General features: G+C 43.4%; 1 protein-coding gene across 13 annotated transcripts in view; it reads right to left on the bottom strand.

The window, feature by feature from the left end:
* Positions 1–862: 862 nt before the first annotated feature.
* Positions 863–22,253, bottom strand: part of BTRC (beta-transducin repeat containing E3 ubiquitin protein ligase) — a 123,534-nt gene continuing 102,143 nt past the window's right edge. For 7 of the 13 annotated variants that reach the window (XM_075154904.1, XM_075154897.1, XM_075154898.1 and 4 more), the window contains 10 exons: positions 21,501–21,597; positions 20,489–20,626; positions 19,898–20,016; positions 17,274–17,523; positions 16,942–16,992; positions 16,465–16,583; positions 12,079–12,189; positions 11,393–11,471; positions 7,835–8,028; positions 863–6,813 (listed from right to left, as the gene is read on the bottom strand). In XM_075154904.1, coding sequence (XP_075011005.1) covers positions 7,867–8,028; positions 11,393–11,471; positions 12,079–12,189; positions 16,465–16,583; positions 16,942–16,992; positions 17,274–17,523; positions 19,898–20,016; positions 20,489–20,626; positions 21,501–21,597 — 1,126 coding nt within the window. In that variant the 3' untranslated portion in view covers positions 863–6,813; positions 7,835–7,866. The remainder of the gene's footprint in view (positions 6,814–7,834; positions 8,029–11,392; positions 11,472–12,078; positions 12,190–16,464; positions 16,584–16,941; positions 16,993–17,273; positions 17,524–19,897; positions 20,017–20,488; positions 20,627–21,500; positions 21,598–22,253) is intronic. The other 6 variants (XM_075154901.1, XM_075154903.1, XM_075154902.1 and 3 more) reach the window with 3 other exon arrangements.

The raw sequence follows: 22,253 nt of genomic DNA on the forward strand, positions 1-22,253 counted from the left end.
TCCCCCGCTGGCTCCCAAGAATGGAGCCAGCAGGGAGAGAGACAGTGGGAGCGCAGGGTTTGTTTGTTTTCTGACCACCCCAGGAGTCGGGATCTTAAAACTGCGGTAGCCTTTGTTTTAAAAGGGGCTGTTAAATAAAACGGAAAGATCCAAGGCTGCTATCCAAGGAGCGTTTTTAAAAGAAAGGTATTCTGAGGGCAAGGGTGCTTGCGTTAAAATTTGGGCGAGCCGTAAGCATGACAGCATCCCCAGCCACGGAGCTGCGTGGCGGTGCTGCGATATGTCAATTACTCACTCATTATTGAACAGCAGGATTCTGATTAGCTTATAAAACAAATTTGTGCTTCTCCTACCAGGATCTTGCAACAGTACCCAGAAAAACACAAAGTCTTTATAGCTTCTCCCCCCCCCCATTTTTTTAATGGGCAGGATGGCTCCAGCTCTTCTGTGTCAGTCAAAACCATTCTCTGGCTTACAGGCGGACTCATTTGCCCCAGCCAGACGCCATCAGCTATGAATGGAGAGTTTGTTAATTAAAAAGTATGCTGTGGTTTTAGGAATAAGTGTTTTTTTCTGACTGCTAGAGCAGTCTTTTATGCTGCATTCGTCAATGAGAGGCAGCTCTGAGGTGGGACTGGCTACCACAGACTCCGTGTGTCCTGTGAAGCTGCATCTACCCAGGCCTTGGGGCAAAGCTGTCCACCTCACGGCCGCAGCGCTTCCAGGTATTCACGCTGCAAATGTCATGTACAGTGCACGTGTAGAAGCGTGTGACTCACATACATGGGGCTCGAGGAAGATACAGGCTTGATATTTTGCCAGTGTCCTTCACCCCAAAAGGAAAACAGGAGAGATTCACAGCTTAATCTTTGTATTTGTATTTAAGTTATTTTCTGAACAGTTAAAAAAAACAAACCACACTGTTATCATGATCCTAGCTCAAGTGAACATTAGTACATTAACTACACATCACCGTAACATAATCACAAAATTCAAAGCACTCATTACTTAAGAATCCAGATAACAAATATAGCAGAGTAACAAACAGAAAACTCTGGAGAAACCATGTTCTTTCTCACCTCTCCCACTTCCACACCCACCTCGGCCTGAGCAGACAGGAGTGATGCAGCAAAGGCTGGCCTGGCAGGCATGCAGCTCTCCTGAACGCAGTGATGTAAAATGACTGGGAGAAATGGGATCTGTTAGGCTTTGCTAAGGTCCACATTATTTTTCTGCCATGCTGAAATTGTGGCTAGGCTGAGCCCTGCAATGCCTCGCATGATAAAGACAAAGTAGCTGAAAGCAAAGTTTTACACTCAAAAGCAGCTCCAGATTTTCACATTGAATTGCCAAAAAATCCTCACAGCTAGCTCCTTGTAAAAGCCACTGCAAATAGCCTGGGACAGGCTGGCCTGCCCTCCTCCTGCACGTGGAGGTTTGCTCAGACGTGAACCAGTGCTTGAGTGCCAGCAGTTTAAAACACTTCGCCTGTAAATGCAACAAATTGGTACTCGTCGTACAGGTACGAGCAGAGCTGCTCTGTGATGAAGACTGGTCTTTCATGCTGATTTTCTGGCCACAGCTGCACTTGGTTCCTGCTTGAGCAGAAATCGGGATATCTTTTAGGGTGATAGGCTATTAAAAAAGGGGCCTATTTAGGAGTTGGCTACAATATCTAAAGGGCTTGTTGTACATCCATGTACACCAGCATCCCTCTGATTTTAAGAGTATCAGCTTACATTACTAAGGATTAACCAGTGTTGCCAACTCCCATGGGATATCCGCTGGACAACAAATGTGGAAGCCCGGCGGCCTTTGGGAGCAAGCACAAAGTCATGGGAAGAGTTTTCTGCAAGACAAAGGACGATTTATTCTGGCAGCGTGCCAAGGCTCCCCCTGGGAGAGACGCTTTGGGAATTCGCCAGTAGTTTGGCTGCACCTCATTTAAAAAAAAAAAATGGGGTGAGGGGGGAAAGGAGGGGAGGCCAAATGCTGAGCCTCAGCAGGCAGCCGTTCCCCTCAACCTGCTGCTGGGGTTGTGGAGAAGGAACGCACCCCAGGGACCTACTGCTTCTCTGAGTCTCTGAATTAAAAGTGGGGACAGAAAGACTGTGGCCCCCTCATGCCAACCAATCCAGTAGGGATTTGCCAGCAGGAGGATGGAGGGATTTCATATGGAGACCTCTTCTGGGGACAGCTGGGTCACTTGTTGTTCCTCCCTCCTGGGAAGCTGCTGCTTATGGCTTCAGGGGGAACAACAGTAGGGCAAGGCTCAGCATTTCAGATGCATCATGCATGCCACTTGGAGACCCTGGCAAAGTTCACTCTTCTCTTGGCAAGTGTAGTTTAGACCAGCCCTTTCTCCTCATGCCCCCAGCACAACCTAAAAGGGGTATCAATTGACAAGTTCAACAGTTGGAGGCCTTACTTGATTACCTCTTGATGACTTTTGATATTCTCATAGAAAATCTCTATTTTTCTGGGCCAACTACACAAGCTAAGATATCTATTTTCAGCATTGTCCCCACTTCTGTAGAGATCCATCTCCATCCCCGCACCCCCTCGCAGCTTTCAATCGCTTGGGTTGTCTCCTCCTTTTCCTCACACAATTAAGAGCAAGCCTGCAGTAGGAAGGCTGGCTGCTCCTTCTCGTCCACTTCTCTAGCTAGGAAGAGCTGCTAGTATTTGTGATTTATCAAACACAAATATTCCCTCCACAAGCGAATTTAGGAATCATCAGCCACAAAAAGCACATCTAAAATGGTGTTAAAGGAAGCTAACAAAGTTAGGCAAAAAGGCCAACCTGGAGATGTGCTTCCCATCGGAGCCGGGATGCCAAAACAACTCAGAACCAAGCCTGGAGCTCTGCTCAGACTGAGAAAGGAACATGTGGCAGGGGCAGGAAACACATATGTAGGAGTGGAGGAAGGCACATGATACTCTCCAGCTTTTTCAGTGTTCAAAAAAAATTAAGAAAAAGAAAAAAGGATCCTTTGGAGCAGGAGCAGGTGGCGGGTAGGTAGAGCATGGTGGTCCAAGTCAGCTTCCAGTTTAGAAACAAGTGTAAAGCATTTCAATGTTTCCGATGACGATAGACTTCCAACTTGTCACCTGAATCCTTCTGTTCCAACAGCGGATGTGTCTGTCCCTGAACGTTAACGGGGAGCAGAGGGAGCTGCTCCAGAGGAGACAGCCGCAGAAGTTTTCTCGCTGCAAATGCCTTCATGCCATTTTCTATTTGCATATTTTAAAGCAAGCTGTATTCCTCTGAGGATGAGAAACATTTGCAGCAAAACTGTGCCCTATTGCAAAGGAGTCACACACAGGAGATGGTGTGGCCATAACGGATTGTCCTGTTCTGAATGTCCCACACCTCCAGTACTTTCCATCCCATAGTCCAAGGGGGAAGGCTAGTGTGAGCTTCCTACCTGTGGGAGAAGTGCCGATCTCTACGCAGCAGAGGTATTTCATTTCATTTCAAAGTGATGTGCAACACTTAAAGCCCACAGACACTTCCAGCCCCTTTTTATCTCCTTTCAGCAGGCACGTTCTAGTTCTTTTCATTATAAACTCTGCAGTTACTCCAACCTGGCTGAGGGATTATCCATCCAGTTCATGCTGAAACCTCTCTCTCACATGCACTCTTGCACGCTCACACACACACACACACATATCCTAAGGGGGGGAAGTTTGAAAAAGCCACTTTCTTCTGACACTGGGAGATCTACTTACCAGATTGCTCCTCCCTGGGTGCACAATAAACACCACCAAATGTCAGGCTGTGGCAGTTTCAAGTTCAAGTTAGATCAGTTAACTTCAGCTTCCTTCTTAGCTATCAGAAAATTTGTACAACTCGGGCAGTGGGGTAGGAATCCTTGCCCTTCTGCAGTTCTGTATGAAGTACCCAGACACAGTCCCTTCTTGAGGGTAAGACACCGTTCTTATCATGTGCCAAAAATGCATTTCAGCTGTTGCTCACTAACTGTACCTTAAACAGCTCTATACAGCAGAGTTCAAACTATGGTACCACTTGAAGACCCAAGAGTGCTTAGAAGTTACAGAATAGCGGCATGGAGCAGCAGGGCTATGACAACCAAGGACAATCTGCAATGATGTTGTCTCTTTGTTTGGCCAGCCAGTCTTCCGGTTCTCCCAAATTCCCTCAACTAGGAAAATGAAATGCATCCTTGCAGGTATTGCCCACAAAGATGCAATTAAAATATTAGGAAGTTCTGCAGCCTTCAGAGGCTGGAGTAACAGATCGTTGTTTTCTACAACAACCTAAATGTAAAAGACAGAGGATGACCAAACTGAGGAAAATAACTATTAAATCTGCAGCCAAGGTCATATAAACCCTGCTGATATGCAACCATGCTACAGACCTTGTAATAACTGAACTTAGGGTAGAGGTGTTCAAATAACATTAAGAGTAAGACTCAGAACTTCAACTCAGCAAAGTTTGGGATATAAACTTTGATTCTCTCTGCCCCCTTGCCACTTTGGTTTTGGGAGTGCAGTATGTCCGATATGTAGAGCTACCTGAAATCCAAAACAGCCTTCCTAGGCTTAAAAGTAGTGCCAAAATTAGTTGTGGATGAACTTACCATTGGGACTCAGAACTTTTATAACTCTGCAGAGGTAAGTCACACTGTCAGTGTTACCTGAACAGAGTCGAGTTGTTAACCTGTTTGACTCAATTACAGTAATAGTTCAAACAGAAACCAGGAGTGTCACCACACGCTCTGAGTCACTCTTTAGAACTGATGTAGTCTCTAGGCTCAATGAAAATACAGGGAGCTGAGCACTCAACACTGCTGCCCACATGCTTCAGGAACTGCATTAGGTACTCCCCAAGCACCAGCTTTCCCTTCCTCTATAACTCCCATCACTTTCTTGTCTGTCTTAGCTGTTACCAAAATGATTTAAGCCCTCTGGACTGTTCTTTCGGGACTCTTGGCCCAGCTCCTTGCAAAATTTCATTGGTGGAAAAAGCGCATTCCAAGCAATTAGAAACAATGCAACTGCTTCCCCAGCAAAGTGAAGTTGATGAGAATAGCTTAAAAAGATTTCCCATCTGCCAAGTTCCAAGTTTAAAGGGTTTTAATAAAGCCTGTTTAAAACCCCTCCAGCCCAGAGACGAAGGGCTCCAATTTCCTACTGTGGGACTGGAGCAACTCCCTACTAAGGCAGTAGGGGTTATTCAAGACCTACAGTGGAAGATCTGGGCACAAACCTGGAATGGCCAGGGACTGCTTTACAGCCTTTCCTGATCCAAATCCAGGCCTGCTGCAATTCCTTCCAGCTCTGTAAGAACAGCTGTTTTCCCCCAGACCTCTCTGTCTGGTTCAGAGACATGCAGAATTGTTTTTCATGTCCCTCCTCTTCAGGGCTATTTTTATCTTCTAAACAACAGCAATTTGCAAAAGCCTCAGCTAGAAAGCAAAGATCCAGCTCAGCTATCAGCAAAGGGACTAATCAGCCTGTGTCCCTAAACCGCAATGCAGCATGCACGTAGGTTAGAGAAGCACACCAAAGGCTCTCCCTCCGAAGGCTTTCTAGCAAGGCCAGCCCCAGAATTGCTGCAGAACTGGCCTGGAGCCACTGCTAACTGTACTGACTGTACTCATGGCCATACTCATTTTATCCATCTGCCATCACCAGGGGACTGTGCCCCACCGGTGCTCATGTGAGCAAAATCTTACTGTCATGGCCAGAGTGTTTGTGTAGTGTCTCCACTCTAGGGCGGCTCGATCTTGAGAGCTCCACAAGGTTTTTAGCAGCTCCCTCTTCCAGCAGCTAGCTACAGCCTCTCTGAGGGGACAAGGAATGGAAAGAAAGGAGCAATGTCCAGCTTTCCTCCTCACCCCAACCTCAAACTTCCTCCAATTTACAGAATGATTCGTAAGCCATCAGCAACACATTGTCTTCAGGGAGAACAGCAGGAGGAAGATGGTACAGACAATCCCTTTGCTAGTGAAATACTGCCCTGGGCCAACGTTTCACCCGGGGTGGGGGTGGACGGGATCTCAGCCCCAGTCCATCATGCTTGGGACTTTGGCAGAAGAGTTTAACTTTTCATTGACTAGCATTCCCCAGCCAAGCAGATGTTAAGGGAGACTACAATACACATCCAGCTTCCAAAGGGTTAGCAGAGCAGGCAGGAGAGGAAAGAGATGGATTTGGCTCATAATAGTCAAATTTCAAGGGTCCTCTCTCCACAAAAAAATAGGTTTGCAGTCAGAACAGCCAAAAGCCGCAGGGAAGCTGGGGCGGGGGGCTGGTCCGGCTGTTACAAGTGTTTCTGTTGCTCTTCAGAGCTGAATGCTTTTTCAGAGGCCTAGCAATGGATATTGATTTCAGTCTGAGAGTAGCAGCCTCCTTCCCACCCACCCTCCCACCCATCCTGAAGTGACTCTCATCAGGGTGCACTGTGACTCTAAGTCTTCTGCTTAACAGCAAAGCAACATTCTGGCAACATCTTAAATATATTCATAGGACATTTGTGACTGGGTTTGGAGGGGAACCAAACAGGGAAAAGGGAAGAGGAGTGAACAGGAAGAGAGGGACAGGGGAAGAAAGGGACGGGAAGGTTTAAAAATGTTAACTGTTCCTGAAAGATAAAAGTCATCTTCTGGTATAGCAGCACTTTAGCAGTCAGCCGCGTTGAGTAGACCCTGTCTGAGATCAACCGCATGCCAACTTTGTTCCAGAAACAAGTCTGAGAGCCTCTCTCTTCAGCGAGTATTGGTTACGTGGATAGTTCTTTTGTCCTGGCATTGGCAGATAATTTAAATACTGCAGCTTAAATGAGTCCTGGGAACAAAAAACAGAACAAACCAAACAAACCCCATTCGTACTAAACCTTTTAATGATTTAAAAGAACATCTGATTGACCGGAGTGAGAAAATCAAGATGGCTGATCTGACAGCTCCGGAGCATCACTTTATATTTACCAATCAAACAGGATACAGGATGGGCCCCATAACAGAGCATTTTCATGGGAAAACGTCACTGTGGCCACCCGCCTGCAGAAGCCTGTCAGCTCTTCTGCCATTTTTCTCAAGCTGCTAACAGTAATGGTGCATATACCCACCAAAGTGGGCGATCATGCTATCCCACTCCACTCGTATACATCAAATCCACTCTACAACTGACCCAAATATATGAAACATTATGTCTTCCTCACACTGTGTTGGCCAAGACAAAAGGGTAAGGTGATGAGCAAACCAGCCAGGCTCTGACATGCACAATTTAACACCCATGCTGTGCTAGAGAGAACGAGGGCTAGGCCCTATCAGTAAATGATTTTGCACATTGATGCATCTCGATTTAATTTGCCTGGGCCTGTGCCTCAGTATCTCCTCCCCTAGCCAAACTGTTCTCTTGAATCAGCTTTCTGCAGAGTGAGAAGAATGGTCACCACTTCAGAGGGAGGGAATAAAGCTGATGCTTCTTGGCAAAACCCTCCTGCCTGGTGACAACTGCCCAGGGTCAGGCCATCTGCATCCCCTTGTTAGGCAGCAGCTGCTCTACTCGCTCTGCAGAAACCCTCTTCCTTCTGGACAGCAGTGATAGCTGATTTAATTATTGATGATGATGGACAGAGGAGGAGGAGTTCTTCAGGGGAACTCACAGGTGCCACATGCCACAAATCCTAAAATGAAGTCCCTACTCTAAGGTATCAAAACCATTCCTGTCCTTTTACAGGACACTATAATTACTGTCCAACCAAGATGAGAAATATTGGTAGACCCAGCTTGTTATTCAAGCAGCATGCTCACACTACATCAAGCGTCACCTTTGAGCCTCTTTTATTTTTTAAATTTTTTATTACCTGTGCGAGTGTGAGGTACAATGTAGTGTTATTTATCTCGAGATGTAGGTGTATGTTCTGGACGGGGAACGAGTGGATTCTGCTTGGGCAGCTGGGTCATTCAGAAAATCCCAGATGAGGATGGTGTCATCGTGTGAGCTGCTGACGATCTGGAACTCGTCAAACTGAAGTCGAAAGACTCTTCCAGAATGCTCCTAAATGCAAGTGGGAGACACAGCATGTTACTTCACAAACTTGCTGGGACGGAGCAGGGAAGACGAACTTGGGCTTGGATTCTAGTGTTACATTCATTTCTTAGTAAACTTCACATGACACACTGTGCATCACCATCACATAGCGTAAATTAAACGCTCTTTCAGTGGAAAGGGTTTGCCATATCCGAGTACTTGGCTTGCAGGAAGCTTACATTACGGTTATCCCATTATTCCTTAAATTCCAATATTGGACACACACTGTGCAGAAGAAACCAAGCTCCCTCCACCACCCAAGTCAGTCTGGCAAGACTAATAGGAGCACTGTCTTCCTTGTTCCATGGTGAAACCCTTTCCTGAAATCACAGCATTCCCACATGCAGCAGGTTACAGGGGGAGAGATGAGAACTTTGCATTCAAGAGTTGGCATCATTGCCACTGCTGAAGAGGAAAGAGCTTAATACTGGAGGACACTAAGGAGCCTGTTGTGAAGTCCAGTGACACAGTAATAATTCCTCTTAATCAGTTCTAAAAATATTAACTAGAAAGGGCATTCTTTATAGGCAGTTTGCATTCTGCTCTGAGGCTGAGTGGAAATGGCATGACAATTTGGCAAGAGTTCAGACTGTAATTAACAGAGGGAACGGCAAGATCCTGGATATCACAGAGCAAATCCACTATGCTTGCCCTTTTGTGCTGCCTATTTTTTCTTGGTGCTTACACTGCTGCAAGAGTGAGCAGTGGCCGTCTCAGTCAGAAGGGAACAGAAACCATGCAAGTAGAGTAAGCCCTATCTCTTCTATTAATACATATTTCTCTTTAGTGCTCACATGTTGTAAGTGACCTAAGGTCAGGAAAAAAACATGCTTTAAAATATTTTAGTACTGAAAATACAGTTTTTTCAAATATTTAGACAAAAGAGAATTGTTAGCTACTAAATGGGAAGCCTCTGTCTTATGGCACAGGACTACAAAAATACAGCTCGGTCTGCAAAGCAAAACAGCTGCTTTAAAGTGAAACTCTACATTTTAAAATTAAAATTAACTGAAAATACACAGACAAAAGTCAGATTCCATTTTTAAGATAAATTTTAAAAAAGGTTCAGACATTGGAACCTTTCTGATCTTCTAATCATAACTAAAATTTGTCTTAAAAACACCTTATGGTTTCTACCTTCCCACCTATTCCAAAGAGAAATGTTTTTCCAGAGTCTGTGTTGCAGCAGAGAAGTGAAGTTCTTGCTAAAAAATATCACTACGGTAGTCAGATTCACTGAGGGACTGCTCACAGAGACGGCAAGAGAGAGAGAGATACTTCCAAAGCCTGTTTCCAAAACTCCCTTTTTTCTCCCAGTCACTGTAGGCTAAATAAGGTTGCCCTAGAAGTTCCACACAGCACCTGCCCTTTGCTGTTGCAGTGGCAATAAGCAGACTGCACACCCTATGCTGAGGCCACAAGGACTGAACCTCGTAAGGAAAGCTGAACTGTGTGCTTATTCTGTGCCTGGAAAGCTTCTGTCAAATTCTTGTGGCCGCTGTTCCAGCTAATGGAAGACAAAACTGGAAGGGACCTGGCATGCAGCGAGCATTTGTTATCTGTGCACTTTCCTCCTACTGTTTGAAAATTGAACACGAGCAGCAGGAGACTCACGATGTTCATTGTGCAGCCAGGTTTAATTTTGGAGGCCGATGGAAGACAGAAAAAAAAACCCAAACCATGGGTAAGCGGGTATAGATGCCCTGTTGTCATAAACATGAGAAGTCCTAAAAGCACCACAACAGCCGCCTCTGCGCCCCCTCTTCTGGCCCCCTCCATCGCTATCAAACAGGGATTTATGAGTATCCATGTGTTGAGATTCCTACAGTGTTTCCATCCCACCGCTTCTGATTTATAATATAATTAGCTGGGGCACTTTGGCTGTCCACTGCTGGAAAATGCAGAGGAAATCACACCAGTTAAATTAAGTCTACAGGTTACTAGGCACACATTTGTCTCAGGCTGGAGCAGGAACACTGCTAATACCAAGCTGAAGTCCTAGACTCTCAGGATACGTGCTCATGGGCACAGTTATTCCACAGTTTGCAACTGGGTGGCCAATGACAAAGGGTTTTTCTGGATTTCAGCTGTGAAACTATTTGCAATTCTATTTGGCTAACAAGAAAGTTTAGTACCTGCATAGTACTAACATAGTACCTGCAGGCATTCAAGGCTCTCACAGACTCTTACTCTGCAGCTTATGGTCCAAATACGTGATTGGAAAAGAGTTAGCATGCCTTAATGATCTACTGCCTGTCAGCTGAGTCACAGTAACCCTCACAGCCTGCACCAAATGGGAAGTAAAATACTTTAGCAAAGTCTACAGCAACAGTAGCAATTCAGGTGGTCAATGAGTGTGCAGAAGGTCAGCTAGCACAGCTCAGCTGGTGAGAGGTAACCACACTTTCAGAGAATCTGACAGTATGATCTTGGTTTAGAGCACAGACTACAGTCACATGCCACAGCAGGGAAAGGTCTAACGTATACCAACCCAAACACTGCCCAAACATTTCTTAGCTAAAAAATAAATACATTTAGTACTTCTTTTTCTATGAGAATCTGGTACTCGATTGAAATCTTCCTTTATCCCCAGCAACAGTGCAAGGTTTTGGGGGTGAATGTGATGGAGGAGTGCTTATAGGAACCATCCCACGGCCTTGGTTGTACTGGCATTTTTCTCACAACCTTCCCACATTATTTTAAGACCAGTGCAGAGCCACTGTTAAGCATGACTGTGAACGTCGTTAACACTCACACAATGACGTTTTAACCACACCATCATCAGACCTGCACTAAATATCAATGGACAGCATGAGAGTAGTAGTTGCTGTTTAAAGATGAGCCAATTTCACTGTCTGTTTCAGTCCTTAGCCTCCCTTTCCCTAAACACCCAGGAGCCAGTTAAAAGCAACCCCAAGGTTGCTTTTGTTCTTGTTGCTCAAATTTGGAATCTACTACTTTGAGAAATTCCATGTCCACAATTCTGACAATGTACTACTACATCATTAGGCACACACAGGCTGAAGTAAACCCACTGGCACATGGATTCCAAGAAGGACAAGTCTCAAAAATGGATTTAGTTGTTAACTTCAAATCACAGAACAAAACTGTTAAAAAGTGAATGAAACCTCCACAGATTCTAATTTTTAATGCTTTATAGCTTGCAACATTAAAAAAAAAAAAGTTGGACACCCAAAGAAGCCAGACCCCTAGAAATGATTTCTAGATCCTGCAGACTGGGGCTAAGCTGACTTGAGTTTTCATGGCTCAAGATAGCCCTGATCAAGCACACTTTTCTGCCCCCTCCACTACCCCTACCAAAAGCTCTTACCACAAGTGTTCGCAAGCAGAGGGTCCCTGCTGGAGCACGGGGGTCCAAAGCAGCCACAAGATCCCATACTTTAATTTTTCTAGTAGTGAAAAAACAGACAAACACCACGGCTCTGTTAAAGAGAAAAGAACATGTGCTCACAGAAAAAAATTAACTTTTAGTACAGCTTAGCTGATACACCAGTTCAAGGAAAATTACAGCAATCCCTCTGCTCTTGAGACCTGGTTCTTGCATTTCCCCTTTGTAAAGCTTGTAGAGCTTAATGGGAGAAAGAAATACGCTGTCAACAAAGTAAACCACCTAAAAAGCAGGTGGTAATAACTAACAGAAACATGTGGGAGTGCAGACACCTGGTCTGTAATGGCAAATGGTCCAGCAGACATAACCACAGATGGGAAAGATTGTTTTTACCAGTGGTTCAGCTAGAAGAGGTTTCAGGTTGAGTCAGTCAGATATTCTTACAAGCTAAAGAACTGGACCACACACATCAAATCACACTGACTTATTTCAAAAGATGAAAAAAAGGTATACTTTGTAGCATGGTCCTGATTTACTGGCCATAAAAAGGTCCCCTTAGTATAACAGACAAGGAGTCTAATATTTATAATGAAGATAGAGCAAAGTGACATGTGAGACACTGAGACAGACAGGAAGATATAAGGTATTGACTGCACTGACAGCCTCACCCATCATATGCCCCGCTGACTATCCTCTTGTTATCAAAGCGTATGCATCTCACCAACTCTTCATGGCCTTCCAGTACTCGTAAACATGCCCCACACTCGATATCCCACAGCCTGGAAGACAGTAGGAAGAAGCACTAGGAATTTTTGAATATCTGATCATTGCAACAAAACATTTGGTCTTTGCTTGTAGTTGATGGAAACTTGGAAATAAAGATTATGATGATACAACAAAGAAGAAACAAACTACATTCATCACTCCTTTTCCTGCTATTAAGTGGATGCACGCTTTTCAACACGACCCTGTTACAGTATCACACGGGAAATGAGTCAGAGATCCAAAAATTTTAAGACCAGTTGTGTCTAGTATCCACTGCTCTAGTAACACAGGATATCTCCCAGTTATCTTCACAGTGAGCCTCATTACTTTATTTTACTGAAGTTGGTTTTTCATAAAAGTATCCTGCCTTGATTTTAAGACATTAAGAGAGGGAGATTTACCAATCCCCTTGGCAGCTTGTTCAAATTGGTAAGATCACCTTCACAGGGCACACACCCCTTTCTGTATCCCTACATGCCTATTTCTGATTTGGAGACTACCATCAGACAAATTAAGACATTAATACAGTGGTGAAAGGTAGAAGAATTAACAAGCCCTTTTTATTTGTCATTTCTCCCACTGACGGTATGTTTACCCTGTAATCTAGGCAACTTATGCATAAGCTAAAATGGGCACTCTATGTTTATTATTTTGTAATGCATTTTCTTCTTGCTCTCAAATAATTCCTGCGGCTCTCTGCTAAGTGTTTCTAATAATCCAGTATTTTAAAAAAGTTCTGGCACCAAAACCAGTACACAATATCCTGGTAAGAGACCCAGCAAGGCATTCTTCTCTCAACTGTAAATATTCCAGAGTTGTGGACTTTGTGAAGGATTTTTAGCATGGAGAATAAATTAAAATACATCACTTTTTTTCACTTACACACTACCTTGAATAATACTTAAGAAACGCTTGAAACAGTTGTGAAGTAAGTCTATTTGCTTTCCGTACTTTTGTCAGCTCTCTGACATGACTCCCAATTACCATGGATAAAGAAAGATTATTTGCCTACATGAACTGAAATTCTTTGACATGTATTGTCTAGACGTGTTCCACCTCTGGCTGAGACATGCTCTGCTCATACAGGAATCTTTTAATAGCAGTATCTGCTGCGGCTCCCTGACACATAGCTGAAAGAAAGCAGTCACAAATGTTCTTAAATGCTCATTCAATTAGTGTTCAGACTGACACGAGCTTCACAGTAGTGAGAAATACGGGTGGTTCGTGGAATTTCTCTGGGTGACACATCTCGAAGCAGCACAGCTGCTGAAGAGTCATGTCACTTTTCCTTGAGAGACAAAGAAAGAGATAAATTGTCCCCACATATTTCACTCCTGAGGTCCCCCAGGGAATAATCCAGATCCAGTGGATGTGTGCCCAAGGTTGGTGGATAACGATTGCAGCTGTCATGCCACGACAAGCTGCCTGAATTTGGACAACAGAGGAATGAACAGAACTCTTTCGTCACTGTAGAACTGGGAAAGGATTTGTCTAGGCACACGTTTGAGGCCAACAAGGAGCACAACTTCAATCCATGAAGTTGATCTTTCAGGAATCTGTGAAGATCCCAATAGTTTTCACATGAGTAGCAGCACACCAGTCAAGGTCAGAGCAAGCAACTCCATGGCAAAGGTCAGCCAACGGCACTCTGGCTGGTCAGAGAGCATTAAGTCTCTCAAGGACTGTAAACAGGATGGACAATGCCAGAAATGAACTGGTGCAGAAAGGTTTGAAGAGCAATCTTGTGCCAGGAACTTTCATGCCATGTGTTTCCATTCCTTGCCATCAATCCTGAGATTGCCAGCAGCTCTGGGAGGCTGCATCACACTAATTCAGGCCTGTATTTTCAGGTCCCAGTTTGAGGTTTTACCTGAATAGGAATGGGATTAGAAGAGATGATCATGTCCCTAGCCATGTGGGGAATAGGCCTTCACGTACAAAAGGGATAACTGCTATGTAAGAGCAGATCTCCTAGCAGAATTGGTGCCAAGGGTACCTCCCAGATTTGATAACCTTCTCAAATTTCTACTTCTTTAAATAGTCAAAGGACCAAATAGTAAGAGAACTACTCTTAAGGCTTGAGAACTAACTAAAAAAATTCACTACAAACTGTACGCAGTCAAAAACATTACCAGTCCTCCTTCCTATAGCTTTGGGAGAACTTCTGGAAGCAGAGCGAGGTCTGCTATTATCTCAGCCTTTAATTCACTTGAAGTCCTGGCAGAGCTGGAAGATGTACAGAAGGCAGGTGAGCCTGAATCCCCATCTCCCAGAGAGAATGCTGTTGTCTAAATAGTCCAGTAGCAGATCCCCATGTGTGCACACACTGGAGGTTGAATACACACATGCAAATCAACCACTCGTTTAAAAATTAACCCAAGATGATGTAGTCTGATTCTATTTTCTTGCTCTAAATTCTCTTCTTTTTTTTCTTTTTTTTCTATACCATGTTTGTCTGTAGCAATTAAGAACTTTGGCCCTAGAGGCTAAGATACTGAAGTGACTGGATTAAACTTGATGGATCAGTTTCTACCAGATGGAAATCGGCACAATTATAGCAATGCCTATGTAGCTGTCCCCTCTTACACTGGTGAAATTTCTGGCCTAAAACAAAATCTAAATCATTTTTATACATTGAGTCTTCCTACAGAAGACAGATACTGATTTCTCAGCTACTTCACATGTCCTTGCGTTTGCAGTTGCAAAACTAGAAATCACAGAAAAAATTTGGAAAAAAGTTTCCCTGGGGAAGCAACTGGGGAACGACAAACTTCAAATTCTGTATCAGGAGGCAGCCTCTGCTAAAGGCCAACACACAACATCTGACATTTTACAGTGGATTAAAGTCAAACATACAAAGCACCAAGCCACCCACAAAGATGACGTAGTAACCTGCCCTTTCTGAATCACCCTTCCACTGACTTGTGCCCTCTGCTAATGGCTGGGAGAAAACGATGTGACCAGGTAAGTCTTGTGCCTTGCCCACACAGCTGCCAAAATTGACTTCCATTAAGATTCACTGCCAACATTCCTGAAATTCTAGCACAATTTATCTGTCAACTAGGGATTTTGTCCAATGTAAGCATAAAAGTAACTGTATTCCTCTTTAGTGTTATCACTATCTTGACATTTATTTTTATTAGCATTGCAAGCCTTATTTTAGATCCTTCCCTAAGTGCTGTAATATTTAACTATTTCTTACTCTAATTCTGAGACCAAGTTTCATAGTACAATTGCAGAGGGTTATTTTTCTATGTGAAGTGTGGGAGTTCTTAAGTGTGTAAGTGGTGCTGCTCTTACCCAGTGCCTGTAATACTTTTTCCCCTGATTAAGAGACAGAAGTTCCAGCTCTCTTGGTCATGCTCTCAGACAGCCCTATAACAAAATCTGGCACAATGACCTGGTGATGTCAACCAAAGGACCACCATTCTCCCACAGAATGCAAAGCAGGGAGAGGCAGCATGTTGCAAGCAAAGTCCACAGGCAAACAGTAGCGTGAATCATTCTCACTGAGGAGAAATTATTGCTGACATGCAAAGTGAAGGGTTTCTGCTTACACTGTCCAGCTTTCAAGTTTTATCAGAAGGCAGTCAATTATTTAAAGCAATGACGAAGACAAAAGGGAAGTTGCTCTTATCCTGTTTGCATGACAGAGCCATTTCCCTACATCACATATGCTACTATTCAAGCTTGCTCTGCACACCCCAAGATTAGTGGGACATCGCTCTGCCAGCAGCTGCAGGCTGTAGGGAGAGATCCTGGCTCAAGATACCAGAAGGAGTTAAATCTCAGATTGCAACCAGGGCAGCTGGAGAAGTGCAAAAGGCAGCAAACTGAACTTCATGCTCTAAACCAGCTGTTCCAAACTTAACCAGGTGCCAAGTACCACAAGAAGAGTTTGGCGAGAGCCCAGGAGGATTTCTGCAGAGGATTAAATGCCTCTTACTGCAAATCTGACCCCTTTAACTAGACACATAGCCCAATTAAAATATCACAAGAGGACATCACAGAAAGTGGTACTTGCCAGCTCTTTCATACACCAGAATTGTCAGAGCAATGCAACTTGTTGATTAGTATGGTACTCTTGAGATATAGAGGATGAAAGACAACACAGTAAAACAGGCTTCTAATATCTCTTTCCAGTAGTTCCCAATGTTCTATACCAAAGAAAGCGTATTTCAAAGACGACAAGGGTACAGAGCACTTCAGTTGCCTAACCTCTGCACATCCCAGGGAATCAGAGACAACATGCTTGCACAGAACTCTGCAACGGGGAGTGTGTCTCTCACCTGATAGTATTATCTGAAGAGCCGCTCACTACTAGCCTGTCTCTGTACTGCAGACATGCAATGCCTCGTTTGTGGCCATTTAAGGTGCGCACAAATTCGCAGGTACTAGTGTTCCATACCTGTGACAGGAAGGGGGGAGGGAACCACACAGAGACAAAATTATTAAGAAGAGACTAACAAAAGCTGGTATCTGCATGATATATGGGTGCATCCAGAATGCTCTTAATTGAAGATGCTATCATTAAGACTGGGAAAATTACCCCTCTGATGACTTGTGACTATAGTCTGCAACTGTTAGCAGCTTGGGTCACTGTACACAGAAGATTTTTGCCACACTGTAAGAGAATTAGCTTCCAAAATCAGGCTTTAGCACTCTTGGGCTATGATTTAGTCTACAGAGGGTCTTGATTTTCCTCAGTTTTAATGCCGCAGACTGGGATCATAGCAGTAACACGTAAGTGACTCCTATCCACTCACCTTCACTTTTGCCCCCATGCTGCCCTCTGACAACTGTTCGAATGACTGATGCTGAAACAGATTATGGAAGTGGTGAAGTCGAAAAAGAACACAGAAAAAAAAGTCCTTTTTCAACTGCATCTGTACCTGGATCTGATTTGCCATACAGTTCTGTAAACAAGTTGTGCAAGCTCAACAGAGGAGGGACGAGTGGAAACGAGCAGCAGGAAGAACACTGCTTCTAAAGGAAGATCTGTGTAATAACTGCCAAGGACCATCTTCCCTGTCTGGTCACTGTTCTTGGTTACTAAATACCCCAGTGCTGCAAATAAAAAGCCTCTGAAACACCTCACCTTTATAGTTCTGTCACCTGATGCTGATACAATGTACTTGTCATCAAAGTCCACTACATTGACGGCAGCTCGGTGCCCTACTAGCACCCTCCTCAAGGTGATGTCTGTGGGTGAAGCCATGTCCCACACAGCAATGGAACGGTCTTTGGAACATGTCACCATCATGCCGTTATTGAAGCGGAGGTGCAGCACTGCTTCACAGTGGTGAATCAGCGTATTCAGCATCTCGCCTGCATTCACATCCCACACCCTGCAGTTTCAAATTTCAAACCAGAGAGAAGAGAGTTAAAAACTGTACAATGGATTTTCTGCAAAGCGAGAGAGGGACGGGGAGAGGTAATTGACTCTTTAGCAATATTAGAGAAGCAAACACCACAAGTTATAGCTACATCTATTAAATAGTTCATTAAAAGATGTATTATATAAACCTGTTGATTATGCATACATTGAGACAGTCCAGCAGCCAAAAACCCTGCAATGCAGTTAACACCATAAAAATAACCCAGCCAGGAAAAAAGCGTTCTTTAATTAAGGGAATTTAGTGCTGAGGAAAGGTATGAGATTGATAGCCTTGAAGACTGATGTTTCCTGGTTCTGTCAGCCTATCACACACTCCATTTCCAGTCAATGAGTACTTAATCATGACCTGTGGACAAGCAAGTTCAGCGACAGGTTTAATTTTTGACCTCTCTCACAGGACTATGAACTCAAAGGATAATTTATACAGAAGCAGAAGACAAGATAATGCTTTTCAAACAAATGTTAAGTAATTGCCACAAGTTGCACCACGAATTGCATTTACCCTGCAGTGCATCTGGTACGCAACTATGTTCCAGGAATGTGCTGAATACCCAAATTAAGACAGAGCATTTATGTCAATTTAATGTTATTAGAACCAACTGTTTCAGCTGAAAGATAATTTAAGATGAAAGTTAGACGAAGGCTTCATACAAAACTTCTAGGACTTGAAATGAAGATTTTAAGCCTTAAAAAGGTTTCTTTTGGGCTATTCTGTTGCCAAACTTCTTCTACCCCCCATAAAGAGATTTCTTTTGGCACTATCACACCTGTATCCCAGATACACTATGTGAGAGCAGAAAATGGCTGTATCATCAGGCACATCAGACATCGCAGAAGTTAAAACTTTCCTCTGCCAATAAGACGAGCAGTAAGAAAAGGCAAGATGTGAGAAAGACTTCTAATGTCTTATTTTCTAACTTATGGAGATTGAAGTGCATCAACTCACAGACTATAAATGAGAAAGAAAACCACATTCCAATTACAAAATGCAAAGGAGAAAAACCCAGACTAAAGACCTGAGCCATTAACATACGAGCAGTTTGCAGACAGGGTTGCCAAACTGAACAGGAGCTGGAGACCTACTGACTTCTTTGGACAAGTGCATCCCTGAGATCTCAGAAGCATTAAGAGCCCATCTGTACTGTCTATTGGATGAAGCCCCTCTTCCTGAGGAGACCCAAGGATAAAAGTGATGCATCCTATGTGCCTCTGGGGTCTGCACAAACATTTATAGATACAGTGGGAAACAAAGTATTTCTGGGCAAGTAGCCAGTCTGCAATTTGGCCTGCCTGGCCTGATATAGAAGATTATAGTGCTTGTTACAGAAAAAAGCCTCTCCTTTTGCGATGTGTTTAGCACAGTGCAGCTCCCACACCATCTCCTGGCAGGCGGTATTGCTGAAATTCTGTATTCCTACTAATGATAGGACCCCAAAATCTAGCAGCACCACAAGACCGCACGCATCACATGTTAGGAACTAAATTTAATGGTTATTAGCTTAACAGTGGTAGTTTACATGCAAGCACGGTGATAACCATGAGGAGCTTGCAGCCATACGAACACATGCTCATCGCTTCAGAAAAGGCCACTGACACAGCTTTTTGTTGTCTGTAACTTCACTGCATGGGCATTTTTTGTACTCTGACATGAAGAGAATATATAACAACATGGAGAAGACAGACTTGCTCCTTCACATCCAAGTTCATATTGCAATTCACTAACTCATATGTCCCCGTATTTACACTGCAGGTCTTAGACTCTCTGGGATCCTGTAATATGTCTAGTGGACTTCACATCTGCACAACATGCACCACAAGTGCTGACTTGAGGTGTCCAGCCTTTTGCTGGAGACTGGAAAGAAAGCAAGGTTAGAAAGATTGAATGAAAAGAAACATCATGCTGAAATTTAATTAAAAGTCACAGGAGATCTAGTCATACATCTTTTGTTAAAATTAAGTGACAATGGATGACTAAACCTTCAAACTTGCTTTGAAAACTTCAACCAACTTTTAAAAAGTTATTCTCAGGGAGAATTTAAAACATTCTCAGGAAGTGTCAAAACATGCAAAACCTTGGTGAAATGCCAGATGGCCTTCCTAAGTCATCTTGACCTTGACTGGCCTTTGCTTAGGTTCTCATTTCTCCTTGACAGCCATTTGCATGGACATCTGATAAACAAGGACAGTACACTCCTGAACAAATATGCTGAACTACTTCACAGAACCAATTGAACAGCACACATTTAAGAAAAGATTATTTCAGCAGCTTGCAAGGCCTAAAATCTTAAGAGGCAAACAGAAAGCTCCAAATCACGAGCACACACCTGACTGTTGAGTCAGAAGATCCAGTAATGATCACCCGTTCATCGTACTGGAGGCACAGGACAGAACCCGTGTGTCCGGTGAGAATTCGCTTGCATTCCAATGTATTCTTATCCCAGATCTAAGATAGCAAACATTCAAAACCAGACACATCAGTAAGGTTTTCATCTTTCAGCACTTACTGGTTTGACTGGTCTGTTTTTTACTACAACACATCATCCATAGTGCAGTTAGAATATCTTTAGCGGCATCTGTAGAGTCTTCTACAGACTCTTTGGTGCAATACATTAACATCTTTGATATTACTGGCTTTACTATGAACATTGGTTTTACCCTTCTCATCGGGTACAGGGCACAGTAATTACATAGCCTGTAATTACTGATGGACGAAAACTCTGCTAGTAAAGTCTGTAAGAAATCAGGGTCTCTCTTGCCAGATAAGAGAGGCATACATACTGTGCAGGTGTGAGGTGGGGGAAGGAGAAGGCCAGGTTACTAACAAGAGATTGAAGAGGTGACACTGAAATTAGGACACTGCTATTTATGGCATGGACACTGCATGTCATTAGTATGCCATTTTGGAGCATTCTCACCTTAATAGTATTGTCTCGTAGGCCACTTACTATCTTCTGATCATCATATTGTAAACAATAAACGCCTTTGCTTGTCTCGCTTCGGCAATGGATCCTCTGTAAACTGTGCCTTCCACACCGCCAGTTTGACTCTATTGTCTTGAGGAGAGACAGGGGACAAGAAAGAAGTAAAAATAAAGCACAGAACTATCTCCCCTTTTTTTGTTTGAGAAGACGGCAGATACTTTTCTTCACACTTTCTCCTGTAATCAGGCCCAAACAATGACATAACTGCTTTCTAGAAAAAGTAACACACGTAATAAAACCAATTAAATGGAGAAAAGCCTGGAAAACATATCGTGACTAAACTCGTCTGTGTTATCTGGAATGGTGAGGGAGAAGTGACCTAAAAGCTTTTTTCTGCCTCCAACCTTTAACCCTCTGTGACTCAACGACTAAACAATTGAAGAGAAAGTCTCAGTTGAGCTCTAGCTAAATGCTTTTACAAACTTGTCACAACAGTGCCTGAGAACCGCTTTTGCCACTAGGAAACTACTAGAACATGGCATTTTGCTCACACTAGATACAAGGCAACCATGCTCAGTTGCTTCCTGTTTCCCTGGGTCTTAGGATTGCAGTCTTTAGCAATGCACTTTCTCCCTGGCTCAGTTGCTGGTATCTCCCTTTAACATCTTATTAGGTCTCATCTGCACAGGGTGGAGCAAAGTACTGTGGAACACAGAAAATCAAGATGGTATGGTGCTGCTGTGACATCTGACGTGAAAGGGGTAGAGACTCCATCTGCAAACAGCTCATTGAACAATCCAACTCATCCTCTGTCTAAAAGAGCAGCGAAGCCTGGGACCTTATATAACTATCCCAGATCTACACACTCTCGACAAACACAGACACATCAGATTTAATGAACTATTTCATTAGAATGAAATATACTCAGAATTTCAGCAACATGAATAAATCAGAGAGATTTAAAAAAAAAACCCACCGGACACCACATCTGGAAGCTGTTTCTTACCTCTATGTCCTGTATAATTTTGGGGTAAAGTGCTCTGTAGAACGAGTTGGGTGGTGCAGTCCCATCAGGAGGTTTATTTTTAAATAGATATTGTCCCCTGGAAGACAAAGAACACTCCCATTGAACACAAATCATGTTTTAGTATTTTCAAGAAAGGTCCTCCTGGCATTTTACAAATGGGTAACTGCTGTTGAAAAGTACAGACAGATTCATATTCAAACTTAATTTACTCAGTAAGATGGGGTGGTTCCTTGTTTGTTTGCCCTGCAACATGTCAGTGTTACATTTTCACACTGAAATACTCACGAAAAATCTGTGCCTAGTCACTCAGGGAAGGGGAATATATTATCAGTTATGGACATGAGCCCATTCGACTCAATAGGAGGTGAGAATGGCTCATGCCTTGCAATACACATACCCTTATCAGAGATCACCTTTAAAATAAAGTGTACAAAGAAAATGAAAGAAGCCAAGGAACCCTCAAACTCACTATGCATTCAAGGCTAGCTTTTATCTGCATTAGCAGGAACAGTATCAGTTTTGGTACATGGACACTTTACTACTAATACTGTATTTTGGTAAGCAACACTTCATCTATATTGCCTCCCTTATTTCAACACTGATTTGGAATATTCATATCCCAAGCTAGATTTTTGCTACAAAAAAAAATCCGTAAACGGCAATCACTACCTGCTGTGTAAAAAACTTTAATTCCTCATCCTGAAGTTAAGAAGCCACCAAACACGGTGTGGA

This window comes from Calonectris borealis, chromosome 7 (assembly GCF_964195595.1).
Source record: "Calonectris borealis chromosome 7, bCalBor7.hap1.2, whole genome shotgun sequence".
Lineage (NCBI taxonomy): Eukaryota > Metazoa > Chordata > Aves > Procellariiformes > Procellariidae > Calonectris > Calonectris borealis.